General features: G+C 45.1%; 1 protein-coding gene across 2 annotated transcripts in view; it reads right to left on the bottom strand.

Annotated features, from left to right (window-relative positions):
- Positions 1-8,372: 8,372 nt before the first annotated feature.
- Positions 8,373-22,831, bottom strand: part of ULK4 (unc-51 like kinase 4) — a 1,561,547-nt gene continuing 1,547,088 nt past the window's right edge. For both annotated transcript variants that reach the window (XM_063922401.1, XM_063922402.1), the window contains one exon: positions 8,373-8,611. In XM_063922401.1, coding sequence (XP_063778471.1) covers positions 8,545-8,611 — 67 coding nt within the window. In that variant the 3' untranslated portion in view covers positions 8,373-8,544. The remainder of the gene's footprint in view (positions 8,612-22,831) is intronic.

Here is a 22,831-nt window from a genome sequence, read left to right as displayed (position 1 = left end):
TAACAAGCCCAAACGGGAGCTGGAGAGAAGAGAGAGAAGGAAGGATGGTACACACAGGAAACACACTCTCACATAGAGAAGGGAACTGGTGACCGGAGATGTAATCCATTGAAGCTAGGTGCGTCAGGATGGGTGCCCTGTGGATCCCATGGACCTCAAAGAAAGAGTTAACAAAGGTAAGTTTTACCATAACTCCTCTTTTCTTCTTCGGGGTCAAAGGTCTCCACAGGGTTAATTCTTAACCTTGGGAAGTCCCAAAGCAGTTGTAATAGGGAGAGAGTAGAGTGAGCACAGACTGTACTTGGAACAGACAGATTCGATTGTGTATACGCCTGTGAAATGGCCATGCGGAGCCAACGTGCCCTACAATTGTTTAGTGGCTGGCCAGCCCTGCTTGTGGAACCCATAAAGGATAAATGAAGACTCGGTCTTCCTAAGGGAACCAGTACAGTCCACGTACATCTGGAGAGCACGGACCACATACAACGATGCTTCCTCTTGTGAAAAGCCGGGTTCCTGAAAGGGCGGTACCACAATGGGTTAGTTAATATGGAACTTAGATCCCACCTTAGGTAGGTATCCTTTTCTTGTTCTAACAACCGACTGGTCCTGGTGAAAAATTAAGAATGATGAGCGACATGAAAAAGCTCCCAAGTCTGAGACCCTACGTGCTGCGACGACTGCCAAGAGAAAAAGGATCTTCACGGTTAACCACTTGAGGTCTACTGTCTCTAGGGGTTTGAAAGGGGGCCTTGATAAGGCCTAAAGAACCAAAGACAAATCCCATGGAGCAACCGGAGGAACAAATGGGGGTTGTATTCAGAGTACCCCTTGAAGGAAGGTACGTACATCTGGTAATGTAGCCAGTCTCTTCTGAAACCAAATTGATAAGGCCAAGACCTGGACCTTCAGAGAAGCCAGGCAAAGACTCATGGCTAGGCCCGCCTATAAGAAGGCCAGCAGCAGAGGGATCCTGAGAACTTTAGGATCATAGTGATGATGAGCACACCACTGGAAGTAGGAGTGCCATATGTGGTAATATATGCAGGCTAAGGCTGGTTTTCGAGCCTGAAGCATAGTCTCAGTTACCGCCCACAAGAAGCCATTTTCCCTTAGGAGGGAATGCTCAAGAGCAACGCCATCAAAGACAGGCGCGGCAGGTCTTGATGGAGACAGGGCCCCTGAGAGAGCAGATCTGGTCAGAAAGGTATGGTTAGTCTATGGAGAGATCCCCCAGATCCAAGAATCAATGGCGTCTGGGCCATGCTGGAGCTACTAGGATGACCTTACCACCTTCCGCCTTGAATTTGCGCAGTACTCTGGGATGGAGAGATACTGGAGGGAAGAGATATGCCAGATGGAAGTTCCATGGAACTATGAAAGCGTCCACGAAGCTCGCTTCCGGATCTCTTGTCTTGGCACTGTACACGGGAACCTTGTGGTTGTGTCCGGAGGCCATGAGATCCACATCTGGCAACACCTATTTGTGTACCAAGATTTTAAAGACATCAGGTGGAGAGACCACTCTCCGGCATGGACAATCCTGGTGACTGAGTAAGTCCGACTCCCAGTTGAGGACCCCTGGAATGAAAATGACCTAGACGGCGCACTTCAAGCGTCGCCTTACCGATCTATGTAGGCCACTGCCATGGCATTGTCTGACTGGACTTGCACTGGTGAACCGTGAAGGAGGTCTTGAGACATTTGAAGAGCCCTGTAAACCACTCTGAGCTCTATTACATTGATCGGGAGAGTCCTTTCTGCTAGGGACCAACGGCCCTAAAAGGAGTGACTGCCCGTGACTGCTCCCCACCCTCGGAGACTGGCACCTGTAGTGAGAAGTGTCCAGTGTGGAATCCAGAAAGGTTGGCCCTTGTCCAGGGTGGGCATGTGAAGCCACCATGCAATGGATTGACAAACCTATTGCGTCAGAATTAGGGTCTGAGACTTGAGGTCTGTCGATAGACCGTTCCATCTGTACAGTTTTAGGTAGGAGCCTGGATTGAAATATTACACTGATACCATTAAGCCCAGGGTCTACATGGCCGCATGTATAGAGACCCGGGGTCTGTGAGGCAAATTGTGAATGCGCAACTGTAATGTTGCAATCTTTCCCTGAGGTAGGAAGATGCGTTGTAGGTTGGCATCCTGTTAAGCCCCGAGGTGGAGCATCCTCTAAGAAGGGGTGAGTGAGGACTTGGCCCAGTTGATTATCCAACCATTTCCTGGAGTTTCCAGTTAGAAAATACAGTTCAATAACTCCGGGGATTGTGCCAGAGAAGGAGATCATCTAAGTAAGGGAGGATTCTAATCCTTTGTCGTCGGAGATGGGCTGCCATCACCGCCATGATTTTGGTGAACACCCTGAGAGCTGCAGACAGTCCAAACGGTAGGGCCTGAAACTGGAATTGCTGTTGGACAACAGCAAACCTGAGAAACTGTTGGTGACAGGGTGCTATAGGTACATGCAGGTACGCATCCTGGATGTCCAAGAAAGCCATATAATCCTCAGGTTGCATTGGTAGGACAATGGAGCCGAGAGTTTCCATATGGAACTTGGATATTCTGAGGTACATGTTCAGCAGCTTGAGATTCAGAATGGGGTGGTAGGACCCATTTGGTTTCTGAACCAGAACCAGAAACAGTGTAGAATAGAACCCCTGACCCTGCTGAAGTCATGGCACGGGCATGACCACTTCAGACTGCAGTAAGGAGTGAATGACTCCCAGCAATGCCTGTGCTTTGCCAGGGTCCAGTGACTGTCTGGGCGGACATTTCAGGGATGTTAGAGTGTACCCGTGAGAGACCACTTCTTGTGATAAGACTCCATGAATAGGCAAACTGAAGAAGCCGGTCCCCCAGGGGGAGTCCCATCTCATCAGGCTGAGGGTTTATCCTCAGTTTTGGTAGGACGACATCTGGCGGCCCAAGCCTGTTTGGCCCTGGGTTTGGAGGCCTTGCCTGCGTGATCTGAGCGTGGGAAGGACTGACCCTTGGATTTGTCTTGTAAATGAAAAGTCCAAAAAGATGAAGTCCGACGTCTTCCTGAGGAGCAAATGAGCTGTCTTAGATGTCGCTAGTTTCTCAATAATCTTATCCAGTGCTGGACCAAAGAGGAACTCGCCCGTGTAAGGAAGGGTGTTCAAGGTTTTCTTGGTGTCCGTATCCCCCTTCCATGATCGGAGCCACACAATGTGGCAAGCTGCAATTGATACAGCCGAAGCCTTAGAGGATAACAGTGCATCAAGAGCAGCTTTGTCAATGTAATAGATGGATAACTGAGCTGTGGCAGATCAGATGTGAAACTGCGTTCTAGGTCATCGGTCCATGTTTCGATGGCCTTAGAGATCCAAGCTGTGGCCGGAGCTGGCCTGGAAGTAGCTCCTGTAAGGGAGTACACTGACTTGAGATATGCATCCAGTTGTCTATCTGGCAGTTCCTTAAATAGGACACAGTAGGGATAGGTAGGATGGAACTTTTGAGTAAGTGTGTCACATGAGTATCCACAACAGGTGAGATTTCCCACTGTGCACAATCATCTGTGGGTAACGGGTAAAAAGAGCTGAGTCTCGAAGGTACCGTGAATTTCTTAGTAGGTGTTTTCCACACCCCAGTTCTAACTTCTGTGAAGGGGATAGAGTGTGGAGACTCAGCTAGGACTACTTTCTGACGCCTGCATAGCGGATCTTTGGAAGTAGTGTCCAGTTCAGCATCCTCAAGCTGAAGAGAGAATTTGACCGCTCTGATTAATGCTGCCACATTAAATTTAGATGGGGCCTCTTCATCCCCTGAGTGGGATTCTGCATCAGAAACCTCAGCCATGTCAGCAAGCACTGATGATTCCTCTGAATCCGAGTGTGGTGTGGATTGTGAGGAAGGAATAGTGCGTTTAGCAACAGTAGGTGCAGGCAGTGTGCCTTGCCAATATATCATGCTTTGAAAAGCAGCAGATGAAGCAACTAGACTCTGCACAGATGTAGAAAATGAAATCAACCACTGGGAGTGGATGGATGGGGCTGCTATGGCCTGACCAACAGGTTGTAATGGCTGGTGAAAACCAACAGAGGGAGCTATTGGAGGTTGCAGTTGCTGTGGAACTGCTACAGGGGGAGCCATTGTGAGCTGCACTGGTTGTGGACAAGTCACTGGGGTAGCCAGTGTAGGCTGTACTGCCTAGGGTATACCCATAGGGGTGGCCACAGGTGGGGTAGCTATATGGCCTGCAATTTTAGCCAGTAAGGTTGTAAATGAAGCCCATGGTTGCTCTTGTACAATAACTGGTGGAGCTGAGGTGCTGGGAGGCACTATGCAGTCTGGGCATAAACCCTCCTGTGATAAATTCTGAGGTAAAACTTCAGTGTGACAGGCATTACATCCTACCAAAGTGGGTGCCCCTGCCTGTTTTGCCTTGCTTTTGTTAGACATGGTAATAGCAAGTAGTGAACGCATACAATATGGTACTGTGCAGTGTGTAACAGGCAAAATATGTGACAATGAGCGCTCACAAATACAATATTTAGTAAAGTGTGGCAGAGTTAAGCCAAAACACACCAGTACCTCCCCTGTGCTGAATATCACCACCGGTTCTACTGGCCATTAAAGGGTCCCCAGCGCCAGTATACATGATTGATCTGCTGGTCTAGTGCAGCCGCGAGTACACTTAATGGACTGGGAGCACATCAGAAGCTGTGGTCTGTCTCCAAAGATTGCGGTATGTTGACTTCATAAATCGTGTGTCCTGCAAGTGGGAACCCACCTACCCTGTCCCCCATGTCTCTGGATGCAGTCCTGGGGTGCTCCTGCGTCTTGCTAGTGAGATGGTTGCAGTGGGAGTCCTGCCGAAATCACCTACCCACACGTGGTGTGGCGGCCCGATGGGGGTAATTGAGATACAGCTCTGGTGTCCTATGGACTGCCAGAAGTGGTCATCCCGTTGTAAAAGACAGAAAGAGTAAAAAAAGTTAAAAGCTTAGGCTGCAAGCTGCAGCCCCTGTTCAATGTGTCCAGCTCCATGCTAACACCGAAAAAAAAACTGAGTTGCCTGAGCATGTGGGCATAGCCCAGAGCATCCTGGGAGGCTCACAAGCTTAATGTTCGGTGTCAGTCCTGTTCTCCACCAACATCATACCCAAGGTTAAGAATTAACACTGTGGAGACCATGGACCCCGAAGAAGAATATTCAGTCTTTTTTAAAAAGTTTTCCACTGATCAGATTATGGATTGATTTGATTATCTACATTTAAACATATTTCATAGACTGCCACACACAGGTCGAGTCTTTAATAATTTGTGGATTGTACTATGGAAGGCTAGCTGTACGTTTTATCCTTTGGCTCACGGATACCATTCTGTATACAGTAAGCAATGCTATGTACTGTAATTAATGAATGGCACAAACATGACCAAAATCATTGATCATAACATTATGGGTAAAAATGCAGTGAGAAATGATCCAGGGGCTCATACCATTGCCTAAATGCTGGATCGCATACCGTGTGGACAAACTGGACACCGATTCTGGCATTCTCCGAGCGACCAATTTGTGCAAGTAAGAGCTATCACTGTGAGATGTAACTATTGTCTGCAAGGCATTTACAGACACAATGTAACTGATTATTAATTAGAATATTAACTGGACTTTTTATTTCTGTAGCATTTATTACAAGCTCTACCTTTTACTGTAAAAGAATACGATGTCCTGATAGCAGACATAATAATAATGGCAATGTAAAAAAAATAAAAAACAAAGAGACATATTTACATATTTTGTCTTTTAATAGTATTAATAATAATTGTGTTGATATTAGTTCACAGGTTAGCTCATAATTACTCATGTCACAAATTTGTATGTGAAAAGTACATTTTTATTGTGATGTGATAATTACATCCAGAGTGAAAAGCATGCAACAGAAGCACATTTAAAGAAACATGAAATTTATGTTTTCTAATTACATATTAATGTCTGCAATTACCCTCAAAACATAAAAAGTTGTGCAATACTGGGGTTCACTTTTTGCCTGTTAATTGTACATTATGTAGTGTACTTTCCAATTCCCTTCCTATCCTTCCTCTCTTCGTTTCTGTACCCCCCCCCCCCCCCACACACACACACACACACACACACACACACACACACACACACACACACTCCATCCCACCCTGTGTGTTAAAAATGCAATAAAACTTCATATGAAAAAAAAAAAAAGTTGTCCACTACTTAAGTGTGATACCTGGGGGTGCACAAGAAGAAAACATGTACCAATATTAATCATACCTTAATAAATATAATCAATTCTCCAGTCATATGATTAATGTTTATTGAAAGCACATATCAAGTATATACAGTAGCTCCAATATTTTCTATCCACTCTCGGTAACCTAAACTAATGGCCCAGATGTATATACTTCAAATAAATCTTGAAACAATCTCAACAAAATATGAACAAAATCTAAAACAATTACAATATGTTTATGTGACTCAAGTCAGAATTCCCGGAATAATGAACCAGAATAAAAAAAATTAAAAAAAAAAATTAAGTGATAGTATACATTCTATATAATTTATGTGCAAGTTAAACACATAATAATAAATAATATCACTTACATAACAAAGGATAAAAGATAAACCAAATGGCATCAATCACATTTATATAAAGAAAAAAAATCTGTCACTAGAGGAAAAGAAAGAAACTCGATCATAAAACAGTACATGCAGTATATAACGTCGCGTTAAGCACCACACACACTTGACGAGAAAGTAAAAGATCTCGAAGGGATATCTGAGCGAGATCTTTTACACTCTCGTCCAGTGGGGGTGATTCCGAGTTGTTCGCTCGCTAGCTGCTTTTAGCAGCATTGCACACGCTAAGCCGCCGCCCTCTGGGAGTGTATCTTAGCTTAGCAGAAGTGCGAACGAAAGATTAGCAGAATTGCGAATAGAAATTTCTTAGCAGTTTCTGAGTAGCTCCAGACTTACTCAGCCATTGCGACCAGCTCAGTCCTTTTCGTTCCTGGTTTGACGTCACAAACACACCCAGCGTTTGCCCAACCACTCCCCCATTTCTCCAGCCACTCCTGCGTTTTGCAACTAGAACGCCTGCGTTTTTCTGCACACTCCCATAAAATGGCCAGTTTCCGCCCAGAAACACCCACTTCCTGTCAATCACACTACGATCAGCACCGCGATGAAAAAGCTTAGTTATGCCGTGAGTAAAATACCTAACTTTTGTGTAAAATAACTAAGCGCATGCGCTCTGCGAACTTTGCACATGCGCAGTAAGCGGCTAATCGCAGTATAGCGAAAATCGGCAACGAGCGAACAACTCAGAATGACTCCCAGTGTGTATACTCAATGTCGTTAATGATGTGTGCTCCCGCGCGTCGTTAATGATGTGTGCTCCCCCGCATCGTTAATGGTGTGTGCTCCCGCGCGTCGTTAATGATGTGTGCTCCCGCGCGTCGTTAATGATGTGTGCTCCCGCGCGTCGTTAATGATGTGTGCTCCCGCGCGTCGTTAATGACCCCCTCCCTTGTGTGAACATGTACAGACGAGGGAGGTCCTTGTTAACAACAGCATCTGCAGCATGGCTGATGCTCTCCTCGCCGTTGCTCTCTTCCCCGCCTGTGTATATACACTTGCCGATGCCGGCACCACGCAGGGTCCCCGCTGCCACCAATACAGGTTGAGCATCCCATATCCAAAATGCTTGGGAACAGAAGTATTTTGGATATCGGATTTTTCCGTATTATGGAATAATTGCATGCCATAACGAGATATCATGGTGATGGGACCTAAGTCTAAGCACAGAATACATTTATGATTTCATATACACCTTATACACACAGCCTGAAGGTAATTTTAGCCAATATTTTTTATAAATCTGTGCATTAAACAAAGTTTGTGTACATACACACAATTCATTTATGTTTCATATACACCTTATACAAACAGCCTGAAGGTCATTTAATACAATAATTTTAATAACTTTGTGTATTAAACAAAGTCTGTGTACATTGAGCCATCAGAAAACAAATGTTTCACTATCTCAGTCTCACTCAAAAAATTCCGTATTTCGGAATATTTGGATATGGGATACTCAACCTGTATCAGCGTCGGCGGGGATCGGCTACTGTGTATGGGGCTTTACATATGGTGGCTTTTCTCCTGGTGCACTGAGACAGGAGGATGTTACCAAAGTCCAGATAAATTCTCTCATTGAACATATGCTGACTTCTGTGCCAGCTATGAATGTTTGTGTCAGCAAATTCCAATAGTATACTATCATCTTTCTTTCACTTGCCCCAGCAGTATGTTAGCTTGGGAGCAAATTCTAAATATTCTGACAAAAAATAATAATAATAATGCACATAAATTTACTGTATGATATGTTTATACAAATAAAGATATTCACAGCCAAACATCACATCAGTTTAGTATTTTTCATAGAAATTCCTATTTCTATACATCTGAGAATGTGGAAGAATGATTGTATGGATGTGAAGTTGCATTTGGAACATGCATCTAAAGTGGAATCCTTCAGGTGTCTAGCAATGTCCAACTATGCTGAGAATCTCTGATGCCAGGGACGTCACAGCAACATCACCATTTAAGCTGAAACAAATCAAAATATGTTATTAATGAGAACATTCCAACAACAATATTTATTATATTACACAATGACTTACACCCCTAACGAATTTCTATCCAAAAGTATCAAAATACATTTTCCAAGTAATGTGAAGAGATAGAGACAGGAATAACCCCTTTGGACTATGGGGTCATTCTGAGTTGACCGCTCGCTAGCTATTTTTTGCAGTGATGCGATCAGATAGTCGCCGCCTATGGGGGAGTGTATATTCGCTTTGTAAGTGTGCGACCGCTTGTGCAGCCAAGCGGTACAAAAAAGTTTTGTGCAGTTTCTGAGTAGGTCTGAACTTACTCAGCCGCTGCGATCACTTCAGCCTGTCCAATCCCAGAATTGACGTCAGACACCCGCCCTGCAAACGGTTAGACACGCCTGCGTTTTTCCAACCACTCCCTGAAAACGGTCAGTTGACATCCATAAACGCCCTCTTTCTGTCAATCACCTTGCGATCGACTGTGCGAATGGATTCTTCGTTAAATCCATCGCCCAGCACCGATCCTCTTTGTACCCATACAACGTGCCTGCGCATTGCGGTGCATACGCATGCGCAGTTTTGCAGCGTTTTAACCTGATCGCAGTGATGCAAAAAGTTGCTAGCGAGCGATCAACTTGGAATGACCCCCCATACCGCTACACAATGAGGTAAAGCGGAAAATTCTATAGGAGCAGCCACCCAACATAACACATTCTGAAGGCATGATTATCCCTATAAATAAACTCTACATCACTAGCTTGCTGTCAAGGAGTTAATTACCTAGAGATTCAGGGACCCAGCAAGACCTATGGGGGCCCCATTACAAAATCTCCACAGGGCCCCCCACCACTGTGCAGTATTTAGTGTGGGGCAGGTGCTCAGCAGTGGCAGCAATTTGGCCAGCACTCTACCCCCCCCCCCCCCCCCCTTCCCCGAAATGCTACTTTAAAAGACACATAACATGAACAGACGTGCACGTGCACATAAAATTAGATGTGGGGAAAGAAAGACACAAGATGCATTTACATTCATCTCTGCATGAAGCCCTTTGTGGGTTTGTATAACGTATGAGAAGCACATTAAATATAAGAATTAATTCCAGTTCACATCCTATTCTCTGGTCTTGATGCTCTGATTCAAAATGTGACACGTTCTACTCTACATTCATTAGCATATGTTTTCCATTCATTCAACTGGAGTCTAATTATTGCTTGAAAATGCAAAGATAATTCACTTTTGTGCACTCATCAAGGCTGAGCCCCCAATAATTAACCAATTTATCAATCAGGCCAAATAATGGAGACTCCACCTGGGCTTAGACCACTGAAATCTAAGAGTGGGACCCAAACATAATTTGACTTTCAGAGTCGCTGATATAATAAAACCATGGGAGAAAATGTATGTCTTTAAATCTGATACGTTAACACCTCAATAATGTATACAGGTTGAGTATCCCTTATCCAAAATGCTTGGGACCAGAGGTATTTTGGATATCGGATTTTTCCGTATTTTGGAATAATTAGATAGCATAATGAGATCTTATGATGATGGGACCTAAATCTAAGCACAGAATGCATTTATGTTACATATACACCTTATACACACAGCCTGAAGGTAATTTTAGCCAATATTTTTTATAACTTTGTGCATTAAACAAAGTGTGTGTACATTCACACATTTCATTTATGTTTCATATACACCTTATATACACAGCCTGAAGGTCATTTAATACAATATTATTAATAACTTTGTGTATTAAACAAAGTTTGTGTACATTGAGCCATCAAAAATCAAAGGTTTCACTATCTCACTCTCACTCAAAAAAGTCCGTATTTCGGAATATTCCGTATTTCAGAATATTTGGATATGGGATACTCAACCTGTATTATTATTTAGAGACTAAAACATTTTGGTCAACTTCCATAACAATTAGATTGATCGCTAATTTTGAGGAAGGATGGGGATTGTGATAAGAGACATCCCAAAGCAGACACAAGAAGTTGTTTGATTTAAGTTCTACAAACAGAAAAATAATTAAGGTTATCTGATATCGATCATCGATATAATAAGATGCTATGGTCGACCTGAGACTAACATGCATAGTGGGAGGTAGAGCATCAGCCCAACTGCCACGATGGATAGATGGGACAGACCACAGTGGATTACACAGGGTAAGTAACAGAAGTCCGCGAGGTGGACTAGTGTATGGCAGGCCCCAGGCTTACTAGTTCTTAAAAAGCGAACAATACCTATGCTATTTTGCTACTATAGGCATCAAACAGTAGTTGTCAGTATTAAGAAACTATGGGGGGGTCATTCCGAGTTGATCGCTGGCTAGCAGTTTTTAGCAGCCGTGCAAATGCTATGCCGCTGCCCACTGGGAGTGTATTTTAGGTTAGCAGAAGTGCAAACGGTTGTTTCGGAGAGCGCCTGAAAAAAAAATTTTGTGCAGTTTCAGAGTAGTTCAAAACCTACTCAGCGCTTGCGATCACTTCAGACTATTCAGTTCCTGTTTTGACGTCACAAATGCCCTGCGTTCGCCCAGCCACACCTGCATTTTTCCTGGCACGCCTGCGTTTTTTTGAACACTCCCTGAAAACGGTCAGTTGACACCCAGAAACGCCCACTTCATGTCAATCACTCTGCGGTTAGCAGTGCGACTGAAAAGCTTCGCTAGACCCTGTGTGAAACTACATCGGCCGTTGTAAAAGTACGTTGCGCGTGCGCATTGCGCCGCATGCGCAGAAGTGACTTTTTTTGCCTCATTGCTGCACAGCGAACGAATGCAGCTAGCCATCAATTCGGAATGACCCCCTTGGTTTTGCGCAACTGCTAACAAATTTGCTGCTACGATCAAGTCTGAATTACCCCCTATGCACCAAAGGTTTCTGCAGCTTCCCGAGCTCAGACATCATAGTCAAATTGTTATCTGTTCAAGGATGCTTACAAAATTTGCAATCTGCAGCAAATTGTGTGAAGACAAGCATCGCTTAATAACAGTACCTATTATTCTCATTTTTAAAGAAATATATAAAGAATTTTAAGAATTTTACGTTAAGAAACAGACAGGATTTCTGTATTATGTTTGTCATCATCATTCTTAGTATGGGCAGTGGGAATTTTCCCATCAGGAACCATTATTTCATCATTGCGTGGAGCAGACACATCGTTGGACTTATTCAGCATAATTTTGTGGAGTAGATGAACACTGTATGATTAATCACCACCGTTAGTTCGGAGATTAGGCAGTCATCTTCAGGGACAGTTCCACTCCCAAGCGGTAAGAGATTGCTTGCCAGCAAGTATAATTATATCATAGCATGTACATCTTGGGTTAATTTCTTGACAATAATCTTTGCAAAACTGACCTCATCATCCTATAACCCCCTTTCTTTGCAGATTACTATCAGCCAATAATATGCTTATATGATCTGGAACTTAAGATATTAGTAACTGCTGCAGTGATTTTGGTGGCCATGTTCACACAAATATTTTGAACATCCGTGGGGCTACTTTAATGTTTGATGCTACAACGTTTTATACAAAGCTGCAGATAAGAGACACAGCTGGTGAGTGTCTGCACGAACTCCATATGTGTATACCTGGTAGCGGTGCATGAATGCTGGTACAGGGGTTGTGGTAGCAATATATCAAAGGTCTCTCTGGTGCTAAGTGGAAGACTTGTGTCTCCAACTGTGGTGCTCTAACACAGCGACAAGATGGCGCCATGAATGTAGCCTCAGCAGCCATTTTGGCAAAGGGAATGAAGCCTCCCTGGAGGAGCAATATGTAGTCAACACATACTCCCCCACACCAGTGTCTTGGATTTTTAGTATTAATTATTCCCGGATTCAGTGCACGTCACTTAGGTGGAGTTTGGGTCTATCTAACCTTACTCCATGCATCCTGCACTTTACAGGAAAACAATCATGGAAAATTCTGGATGTCCCCTCACCATTTTAATTAAGCAATAAAATAACCTAAACAATCCAGGCAAAATAATATGGAATGTGGAAAAACAAGTGGTATAAGTTCAACAGTGATTTAAAAGAGCGATTAATAATACTGGTCATGTGCTCCATACGATAGATATACTATTTCGGGATGACATACACTGCATAGATGGGGTTGCAGATTGTTTTCAGTACCTGGCAGTTGCTACATGGCGCATTAATTTATGTTGGTGTCTAGTCAATGTAGGGAAATCTAAATGGAAGAGAAAATATTTTGAGTCATAGAGAATTGAGATACAAGTTGAGTATCCCATATCCAAATATTCCAAAATACGTAATATTCCGAAATACGGAATTTCTTGAGTGAGAATGAGATAGTGAAACCTTTGTTTTCTGATGGCTCAATGTACACAAACTTTGTTTAATACACAAAAATATAAAAAATATTGCATTAAATGACCTTCAGGCTGTGTGTATAAGGTGTATATGGAACATAAATGAATTGTGTGTATGTACACAAACTTTGTTTAATGCACAAAGTTATTAAAAATATTAGCTAAAATGACCTTCAGGCTGTGTGTATAAGGTGTATATGAGACATAAATGCATTCTGTGCTTAGACTTAGGTCCCATCACCATGATATCTCATTATGGTATGCAATTATTCCAAACTACGGAAAAATCCGATATCCAAAATACTTCTGGTCCCAAGCATTTTGGATATGGGATACTCAACCTGTATTAAGTAAATGTGTTTTAAGACCACAATTTAAACACACCAGACAAAATAATATGGAATGTGCAAAGACAAGTGGTATAAGTTCAATGGTGACACTAAAGCTATTGGATGATCATTGTGAATGTCTGGGGTATTGATACAATGAGAATTTGTCGAAATATTGTTTATTTTACAGGTGGAACCATGGGTCGTACACCTGAATGAGTGGCAAAAGGGAGCCGTTGTTTTTGGCCGATAGCACGTTTATATCCTGGAGGAGGTGGCGGCGTTTGTTAGTGTGCCCTCGCATTTAGGGCACCTAGCAACCAACAATTGGTTCAAATTGCATCAGAAACTGCTCCAACAGTACAATGCAGGATCCAGCTAAACAGCCCCAAAGTTCCAGATCTGGCGAAATGGAGGGCCTTGTGAGTTGTGGCACATCAGTCTGGTGCTCTGCAAACCAATCCAAGCCTTTCTGCCACTGAGATTCTTGGGGCTGGATGTAATGCCGCCCAAGTTTGGCAACCATGCGGGATGCAGCCCGAACTCGGACATTTTTTTAAAGGAGCAATCACTTACAAGGCAAAACCATGCCTTGTAAGTGATTGACCCTATAAAAAAAGTAAGAGTTCAGCCAGCATCCCGCATGGCCACCGAACTCAGGCGGCATTACATACGGACCTTGGTTTCCATGCTTCTTCCACTGTAGATGGATACTATTCGCCGTCTACGAGGGCACACCAACAAACGCCACCACCTCCTCCAGGCTATGGCCAAGCTGTCAAACAAAAACCACGGCTCCCTTTTGTTACATAGGCACGGGTATGACCCTTGGTTCCACCTGAAAAAGAAACAATATCTCAACAAATTTGCATTGTATCAATACCTCAGACATTCACAATGATCATCCAACAGTTTTAGTTTCACCATCTACACCATGGGTCTTCAAGCTGTGGCCCTCAAACTGCTGTGGAACTACACATCCCAGCATGTCCTGCCACAGATTTGCTATTAAGGCATGCTAAAACTGAGGCAGGGCATGCTGGGATGTGTAGTTCCACAGCAGCTGGAGGGCCGCAGGCTGAAGACCCATAAGCTACACGATGTTTACATCCTGTGTCATTGAACTTAGGGCCTAATTCAGCTGCAACTCATTCCACTAACATGCGGGGGGCTGTCTAGCACAAAGCAAGGCCACCTTGCATGCCGGGTCCCCTTCCCCCTGCTGAAATGCGAGCGCTTTGCATATTAAGGGTAGCCCTGTATTGGGTCACAGCGTCTACACGGCTCACCCCACAAACGGTAAGGACATGCTTCCGTTGATTCCCCCCAATGCTGTGCCGTCGCTTTTGCCTGTCGATCTGGTGGCGGCGTTCGCATAAGTGAGATGCCGCTGCATCTTATTGTGTGCGCACGTGTGGTACGGTACACATTGCGCAAGGGCTTCAGTATGGAGTTGCTGATGTGTTCCTTACTGAATTAGGCTCTTATACCACTTGTCTTTGCACATTCCATATTATTTTGTCCGGTGTGTTCTCATAACACATTTACTTATCTCTATTCCCTATGACCCTAAATATTTCCTATTCCATTTAGATTTCCCTACATTGAGTAGATACCAAAATAAATTAATGCACCAAGTAGCAACTGCCAGGTAGTGGCGGATTGGAAACAATCTGCAACCCCATCTATGCAGTGTATGTCATCCCGAATATGGTATATCTATCGTATGGAGCACATGACCAGTATTATTAATCGCTCTTCTAAATCATTTGACAAAATTTGGAACCCGTGGTTAGCCTCTCAAAATGCCCTTTCCCCTTTTAGCTTGCAATAGCCACCTATATATAGTAATTTATGTTTCTATTCCTAGGACCCACCACAGAGGTTCTGTTCTTTACTATTTTCTTATTTCCTTCTTCCCTTTTGCTTTTCCTTTCCCTTCTTCAGTTTGTCTCTCAACTATTCAACCTCACCCTCTGTCTGCTTTTCCATATAGACCCGATACCTATTTTGTCTATGATTTTTATCATTGTGTTTTCAGTTGCCTTGGTCTCTGTTGTTTACTGTGATCTACTCAATAAACTGTTTTTCTTTTATTTAGAAAAACCTAAATTGAGCAGTATTTTAGGTTAAATTGCATTTATTGCAAAGTGTGGTTGTAAAATAGGATTGGGGCTGTGAGACCGGCGGTGGGGATCCTGGAGGTCAGCATACCGACCCTGGGATTCCATCCGCAGAATGCCGGTGGGGTGGGCGAGCGCAACAGAGCCCCTTGCAGGCTTTGTGGCTAGCTGCGCTTGCCACGGGTTCTATTCCCGCTCTATGAGTGTCGTGGACACACGAGTGGGAATAGTCCCTGTTAGTCGGCATGCCAACTGTCAGGCGTTTGATCGCTCGGTATCCAGGCATCGGCATGGTGACAGCTGGGATCCCGTGCGGCGGTCAAATGACCACATCCCGTAAAATAGTAGGAGGCTGGAATTTCCACTTTTGTACAGGTCAAATATTCTAGTTTGCCAACATACAGTATAGTAAGAGCGTAGAGTAAGCATGCAAGCATCATGTGGTCATCTATGTACATAAAACATACTTGCCTACCCTCCCAGAAGATGCGGGAGACTCCTGAATTTCATGCCCCCCCCCCGGCGTCCCAATAAAGTGGGCAGGATGGGGGAGATAAAACAGTGAAATTCAGGACCATGTGGAGTGGGTAAGGGCTATATGAGGCGATTTGCGTAATTTAGCCCTCACGTGGACCTGCAAATCGAGGCATTTTGCCATGCTGGTGATGGTGCCTAATAACCTGGAGAGCCTTTCCCTGCCCCCAAATCTGCCTTCTTCATCTCCTCTAGGGGCTTTTTCCAGAGAGGAGAAAAACAAAGTCAGTAAGCACGGCACAAAATATATAAAAAAAAGCATTTCCTATTCAAATGGACATGACAAGTCAGGTCAGGTGTGTGAGGGTAGTTATTACACACATGGTAAGATCCCAACAATCTGTGACATATAGAAGTGTCATACCACATCCAGCAATGTTTTTACAACATAATAGCATGGGTCAGCATGATTTAAGGCCCCCATACGCAGTTCCTGACCTGTTATCATCCGATTCCGACGGATTGGGACGATATACTGGATAAAAACAGGCCAAATTGGATGTCTTTGACATCCGATCCGATGCGCGTTCCCGTGCGCATCGGATCGTAGCCTGGAGATCTTATGTGCAGCACATATGATCTCTCGGAATAGGATGCATCAGTGACAAATCTCGAGTACTTTTTAGCACCCACGATGTATCGCATCCGATCAGGGTCGTAGTTGTGTGCCAGTGGGCCGCACTGCTGGCACACACCTAGAGTCTGCAGAGCGGGGAAGCGCCGGGCAGGAGAGGCGCTCACCCCGCTCTGCGCCTTAGTGACCCCCCCCCCCCCAATCCTCCCCCTGCTGGAGAGAGATGCTGCGGTAGCGGCTGGAGGCAGGAGATTTCAAAACTCCTATTCAAATGAATCATCGCCCACCCATTCATTTGAATAGGAGTTTTGCTGCTGCCTGTTCCCCGCTGGTAGCTCCCCGGGAGTCCTTTACATGCGATAAATCGATACAACACAACACAGAAGAAATAAAACGTATATGCTATTTGTATTTAATTATCTGGGCATTATTAATTACATTTGATGTGATGCTAGAAGAATTTTCATTTAGATTTCTGTGAAAATGTGGTCTTTTGTCGTGTACTTCCGTTAAGCCATTGTTTGAAAAGTACTGATGTTTTGATTTGCTATCATTATTTAGTACATCTGTCTAATTTAGCTTAAAACAAAAAGTTAGGAAACCAGGCAGAATGTTACATTCCTGTGTGTAACCGGGGTCAGGATGTGTGCTGGCATTTTATAGTTTCCTGCCTATACAATGGTCACACCCTGCAGAAAACCTGCTAATGGGTCTAAATTACAAAACTATTTTATGAATAGGCTATAAATATCATAAATAATTCCTTCAGACCCAGTATGGAGCACATAATATATATTTTCAATATATTTTATTTTCAAAATGGCGGTTAGGAGCCGATTGGTTGGTACTTTATATCTTTCTACTTTATCTCTGCAAGCTTTGATAAATCTTCCCCATTAAGAGATATAGTTTACTGGCATTTGAAATATATGCTGATTACCTATACTGGTAGTGAAGACCGCAATGGCCAAGACGGCGCCCGTGGGTCCACCAGGTGTTGGATCTATCTTGAAGCCTAGAGACCAGGTAGGTGGCTGCGGAGGCAGAGAGGGCAGTTATTGGTGAGGTCCGATAACGGCGGTCCTGAGCGCTGGGAAGACACCAGAAATTAAGGTCGTGGGTCTGGAGCATTGGCGGGCCCAAACAACAGAAGGCAGTCAGAGGAGCTGAAATTAGGCTCAAATGGTGCCCCACAGTTAGGAGGATCCTTTCACAGAGGAACTGTCATAACTGAGGGCCTGAGCTGACGGGAGGCAGCCTCAGTTGTAGGGGCTGAGATGTAACGGAACCTGGGAGGTTGTATCAGACCCCTAGACATGTAAGTAACATGTAGAATAACTGCCCGAAGGCGTGACCACGACAACCAGGATAAAAGTCAATGATGTTTATTAAGACAAACTCCGTAACACAGCAGCAGTAAAGGAAACATAAAAGTCAACAGAGGATAAATACAATTCCTGGGTACTACAGGGTGGCAAGGGCCACAGGCACTGGTAGAGTGAGACAGTTCTTATAATCTTCTAGTTGGAAAGTCCTTACCAGGCCTGACTGTAGCAATGGAGAGAACCCAGGATCGTACCAGCTGGTGTTCCAGGAAAGGCTGGGTTGCTGAAGATAAAACGGCTGCTGTGGATACTGGCTGGAACCAGACTGTTGTTGGTACAGAGTGGATACTGGCTGGAACCAGTTAAATAATAAACGAACTTGAGAGCGATGAAATAATAATGAAGTTTGGAGTTTGAGAGCGGTGAAATAATAATACCGGTGGAGAGTGGTAAACTGCAGAAAGGACACCGGCCCTTTAAGAGAAGCTGTACACTGCTGGAAGCTGAGCTGGAAGCAGGTGATTGATGAACTGGAAACAGGTGAGTCCAGAATGGATCGGAGAGTCAGGCTACACCGCAGATGGAATGCTGGTGCGGGTCTCTATAGCAGAAGTCTGGAGACAGGAGCTGGAACCTGGAAGACAACCACAGGAGAGAGACAAACTGGAACTAGGTTAGACAACCAAAGCACTGACGCCTTCCTTGCTCAGGCACAGCTTACTTATACCTGCAGCAAGGAAGGGGTTGGCTAGGCAATTATGCAAATCAACAATACAGACAGCAGATTGGTGGAAATGATCAGATGACAAAATCCAAGATGGCTGCGCCCATGCAGACACTTGGAGGGAAGTTTGGTTTGTAATCCATGTGAGAATTGAAACAGTAATGGCGACGCCGGCCACAGGAGACAGGAGACGCCAGACTGACAAGCGCACATTTAACCATGCGGGCACAGCGGAGGCCGCGGCTGATGAAATCACCACTCTGACATTCTGCATGTGGAAACTCAGGAACAGCGGGATCCGGTCCTGGAACGCTGAGCCAGCCTTAGGAGGCATCTGAAGGGTAAGTAATGGCGTCCAGATACCCGGATCGTGACAGCACCCCCCCCTTTAGGAGTGGCCCCAGGACACTTCTTAGGCTTTAAAGGAAACTTTGCGTGGAAATTTCGGACCAAGGCAGGAGCATGGACGTCTGAGGCATTGGTCCAAGAGCGTTCTTCAGGACCATAGCCCTTCCAGTCAATGAGGTATTGTAACTGACCGTAACGGAAACGTGAGTCCAAAATCTTGGCCACCTCGTACTCGACTCCCCGTTGAGTCTGAACTTTGGGAGCTGGAGGAAGTGCGGAATGAAACCGATTCAGGATCAGCGGTTTCAACAAAGAAACATGAAATGTCCTGGGTATTTTCAAGAAGGATGGTAACTGTAACCTGTAGGCAACAGGATTGATGACTTGTTCAATCTTGAAGGGTCCGATGTAGCGAGGTGCAAATTTCATGCTGGGAACTCTCAACCTCAAATTCTTCGTGGACAGCCACACACGATCACCCACCTTGAGGGCAGGAACCGCTCTACGCTTTCTATCGGCAAACTTCTTATACCTGAATGAGGCTTTAAGCAGGGCTGCGCGGACGTTCCTCCAGTTATTTGAAAACTGACGCAAGGTGACATCCACTGCTGGAACAGAAGTTGCGGGAAGCGGTTGGAATTCTGGGACTTTAGGGTGGAATCCATAATTAATGAAGAATGGTGTAGAAGAAGATGAGGAATGGTATTGATTGTTGTGGCTGAACTCGGCCCAAGGAAGGAGTTGAACCCAGTCATCTTGAGAGGAAGACACATATATACGGAGGAAGGCCTCCAAGTCCTGATTCACCCTCTCGGTTTGACGATTGGTCTGAGGATGGTAAGCCGTGGAAAACTTTAACTTGACTTGGAGGGCTTGACACAAACTTCGCCAAAATTTGGCTACAAATTGTACTCCACGATCCGAGATGATCTCTTCAGGAAGACCGTGAAGTCGGAAGATCTCTTGTATAAACACTTGAGCCAACTTGGAAGCTGACGGAAGACCGGTGAGAGGGATGAAATGTGCCATCTTGGTGAACCGGTCAACTACCACCCAGATGGTATTAAACTTGTTGCAGATAGGTAGATCGGAAACAAAGTCCATCGACAAATGGGTCCAAGGTCGACGGGGAACAGATAATGGAACCAGTTGCCCCGCAGGCGACTGGCGGGAGACTTTGTGTTGGGCACACTTTGGGCAGGAGGCAATAAATTCCATAACGTCCTTCTTCAGAGTTGGCCACCAGTAGGACCTAGAAATAAATTCAAGGGTTTTCTGAATGCCTGTATGTCCAGCAAAACGGGAAGCATGGGCCCAATGCATGAGCTTCTTCCTTAGAACTGGCTTAACAAATCTTTTCCCTGGTGGAGGCGTAGAGTCCATCCCTACCGTGGAGAATGCCAACGGATTAATAATAGGATGCTTGTCTGCAGACTCGGACTCATTTTCTTGCTCCCATGAGCGGGAAAGGGCATCGGCCTTACGATTCTGAGAACCCGGACAGAACTGGAGTTTAAAGTCAAACCTAGAGAAGAAAAGTGCCCATCTGGCCTGACGAGGATTCAGACATTGTGCGCCTTTGAGATATAAAAGATTTTTGTGGTCGGTAAGAATGGTGATTGAGTGGGAAGCTCCCTCCAACAGGTATCTCCACTCCTCCAGAGCGAGCTTGATGGCTAGCAACTCCTGATCGCCAATGGCATAGTTGCGCTCAGCTGGGGAGAACTTCCGGGAGAAGAAACTGCAAGGATGTAGATGTCCATCTTTGGCCCTCTGGGATAACACTGCTCCTACTCCAACGGAGGAGGCATCTACCTCTAAGATAAAAGGAGAGTCGGTGTCGGGCTGTTTCAGAACTGGTGCAGAGATGAACCGTTGCTTCAGAAGGTGAAAGGCCTGTGTAGCTTCCTCGGACCACTTGGACGGATTAGCACCTTTCTTAGTTAATGCAGTGATAGGCGCCACAATGGTGGAAAAGTCTCGTATAAATTTTCTATAATAATTGGCGAACCCTAAGAACCTCTGGACCCCATTGAGGCTTAAGGGTATAGGCCAATTCTGGATTGCTTGGAGTTTCTCAGGATCCATCTCTAGTCCGGAACCGGACACAATGTAACCTAGAAACGGAATGGTTTTAACTTCAAACACACACTTCTCCAATTTACAATAGAGGTGATTGACACGGAGACGGGAAAGAACCTCTTTTACCCAGAAACGATGATCTTCGAGATTATTAGCAAAGATGAGGATGTCGTCTAGATAAACCACGACATGGCGGTACAAGATGTCCCTGAAAATCTCATTCACGAAGTGCTGGAAGACTGCTGGAGCATTGCTCAATCCGAAGGGCATGACGAGGTACTCATAATGTCCGTCACGGGTGTTAAAGGCGGTCTTCCACTCGTCACCCTCACGGATTCGGATGAGATTGTAGGCACCCCTCAAGTCCAGCTTTGTGAAAATAGTTGCACCACTAACTCTATCAAAGAGCTCGGTAATCAGGGGTAAAGGGTATCGGTTCTTGACGGTAATGTCGTTCAGACCTCTGTAGTCGATGCACGGACGCAGACCACCGTCTTTCTTCTTAACGAAGAAGAAGCCTGCGCCGGCTGGAGAAGAAGATGGTCGGATGAAACCCTTCGCCAGGTTCTCTTTGATGTACTCTTCCATGGAGTGTGTCTCAGGCAGAGACAACGGATAAGTTCGGCCTCGCGGTGGAACCTTCCCTGGAATGAGGTCGATTGGGCAGTCCCATTCTCTATGAGGAGGAAGGATATCAGCAGAGGCTTTACTGAACACGTCCGTGAAGTCTTGATATGGAGGAGGCGGAACATCAGATGACCTGGGGAAGGAAGAACAAACAGGAAGAACTTTGGCTAAACAAGTCTCAGCACAGGAGGGACCCCATGCCAGTATTTGCGTAGTCGTCCAGTCAATTGATGGGTTGTGGAGACGGAGCCATGGAAGGCCTAAAACCACTGGATGTGTGGCTCTTGGAATCACTAAAAAAGAAATATACTCAGAATGAAGAACTCCCACTCTCAGACGAACTGGAAGAGTCCTTAAGGAAATGACTGCGTCAAAAATCTTGCTGCCATCCACGGCAGTCAAAGAGATGGACGAGGACAGTCTCTCGGTGGGTAGGGACCACCGTTTAACATAAGCTTCGGTTATGAAATTCCCAGCTGCTCCGGAATCAAGGAGGGCAATGACGTTCCTGTAACGTTGAGCAATTTGGAGCGACACTGGGAGGTTACAGTCATGAGGAGATGGAGAGGAGATCATTACTCCTAGCCGGCCCTCTCCTTGGCGAGCTAGGATCTGGAGTTTCCCGGACGTTTGGGACAGGCATTGATAGTGTGCGACGGAGCTGCACAGTAGAGACAGAGAGACTCAGAGAGACGTCTTCGGCGCTCAGCGAGAGATAGACGGGAACGACTAATTTGCATAGGCTCATCCTTGGATGGAGATGGTTGACGAGGAGGAGGAGCAGAAGATTTAGGAGTAGATGATCTTCCTCGCTCAGTTGCTCTCTCTCTGAAACGTAGATCAACCTTCGTGCAAAGAGAATTTAGCTCATCCAACTTAGAGGGCAAGTCTCTGGTAGCTAACTCATCCTTGATGCGTTCTGATAAGCCATGCCAGAATGCAGCATACAGGGCCTCGTCGTTCCATGCCAGTTCGGATGCCAGGATTTTAAACTGTATAAGATACTGTCCCACAGTACGTGTTCCCTGGCGTAAACGGAGAATCTCAGATGAAGCAGATGTTATCCGGCCTGGCTCGTCGAAGATGCGCCTGAATGTAGCTACAAAGTCAGTATAGGAGGATAGCAGGGGATCAGACTTCTCCCATAAAGGTGATGCCCAGTCAAGGGCTGAGCCACTGAGAAGGGAGATGATATAGG

This window comes from Pseudophryne corroboree, chromosome 5, assembly GCF_028390025.1.
Source record: "Pseudophryne corroboree isolate aPseCor3 chromosome 5, aPseCor3.hap2, whole genome shotgun sequence".
In the NCBI taxonomy this organism is placed as follows: domain Eukaryota; kingdom Metazoa; phylum Chordata; class Amphibia; order Anura; family Myobatrachidae; genus Pseudophryne; species Pseudophryne corroboree.
The sequence above is the reverse complement of the archived record's forward strand: the minus strand, read 5'-3'. Positions and strand labels throughout refer to the sequence as shown.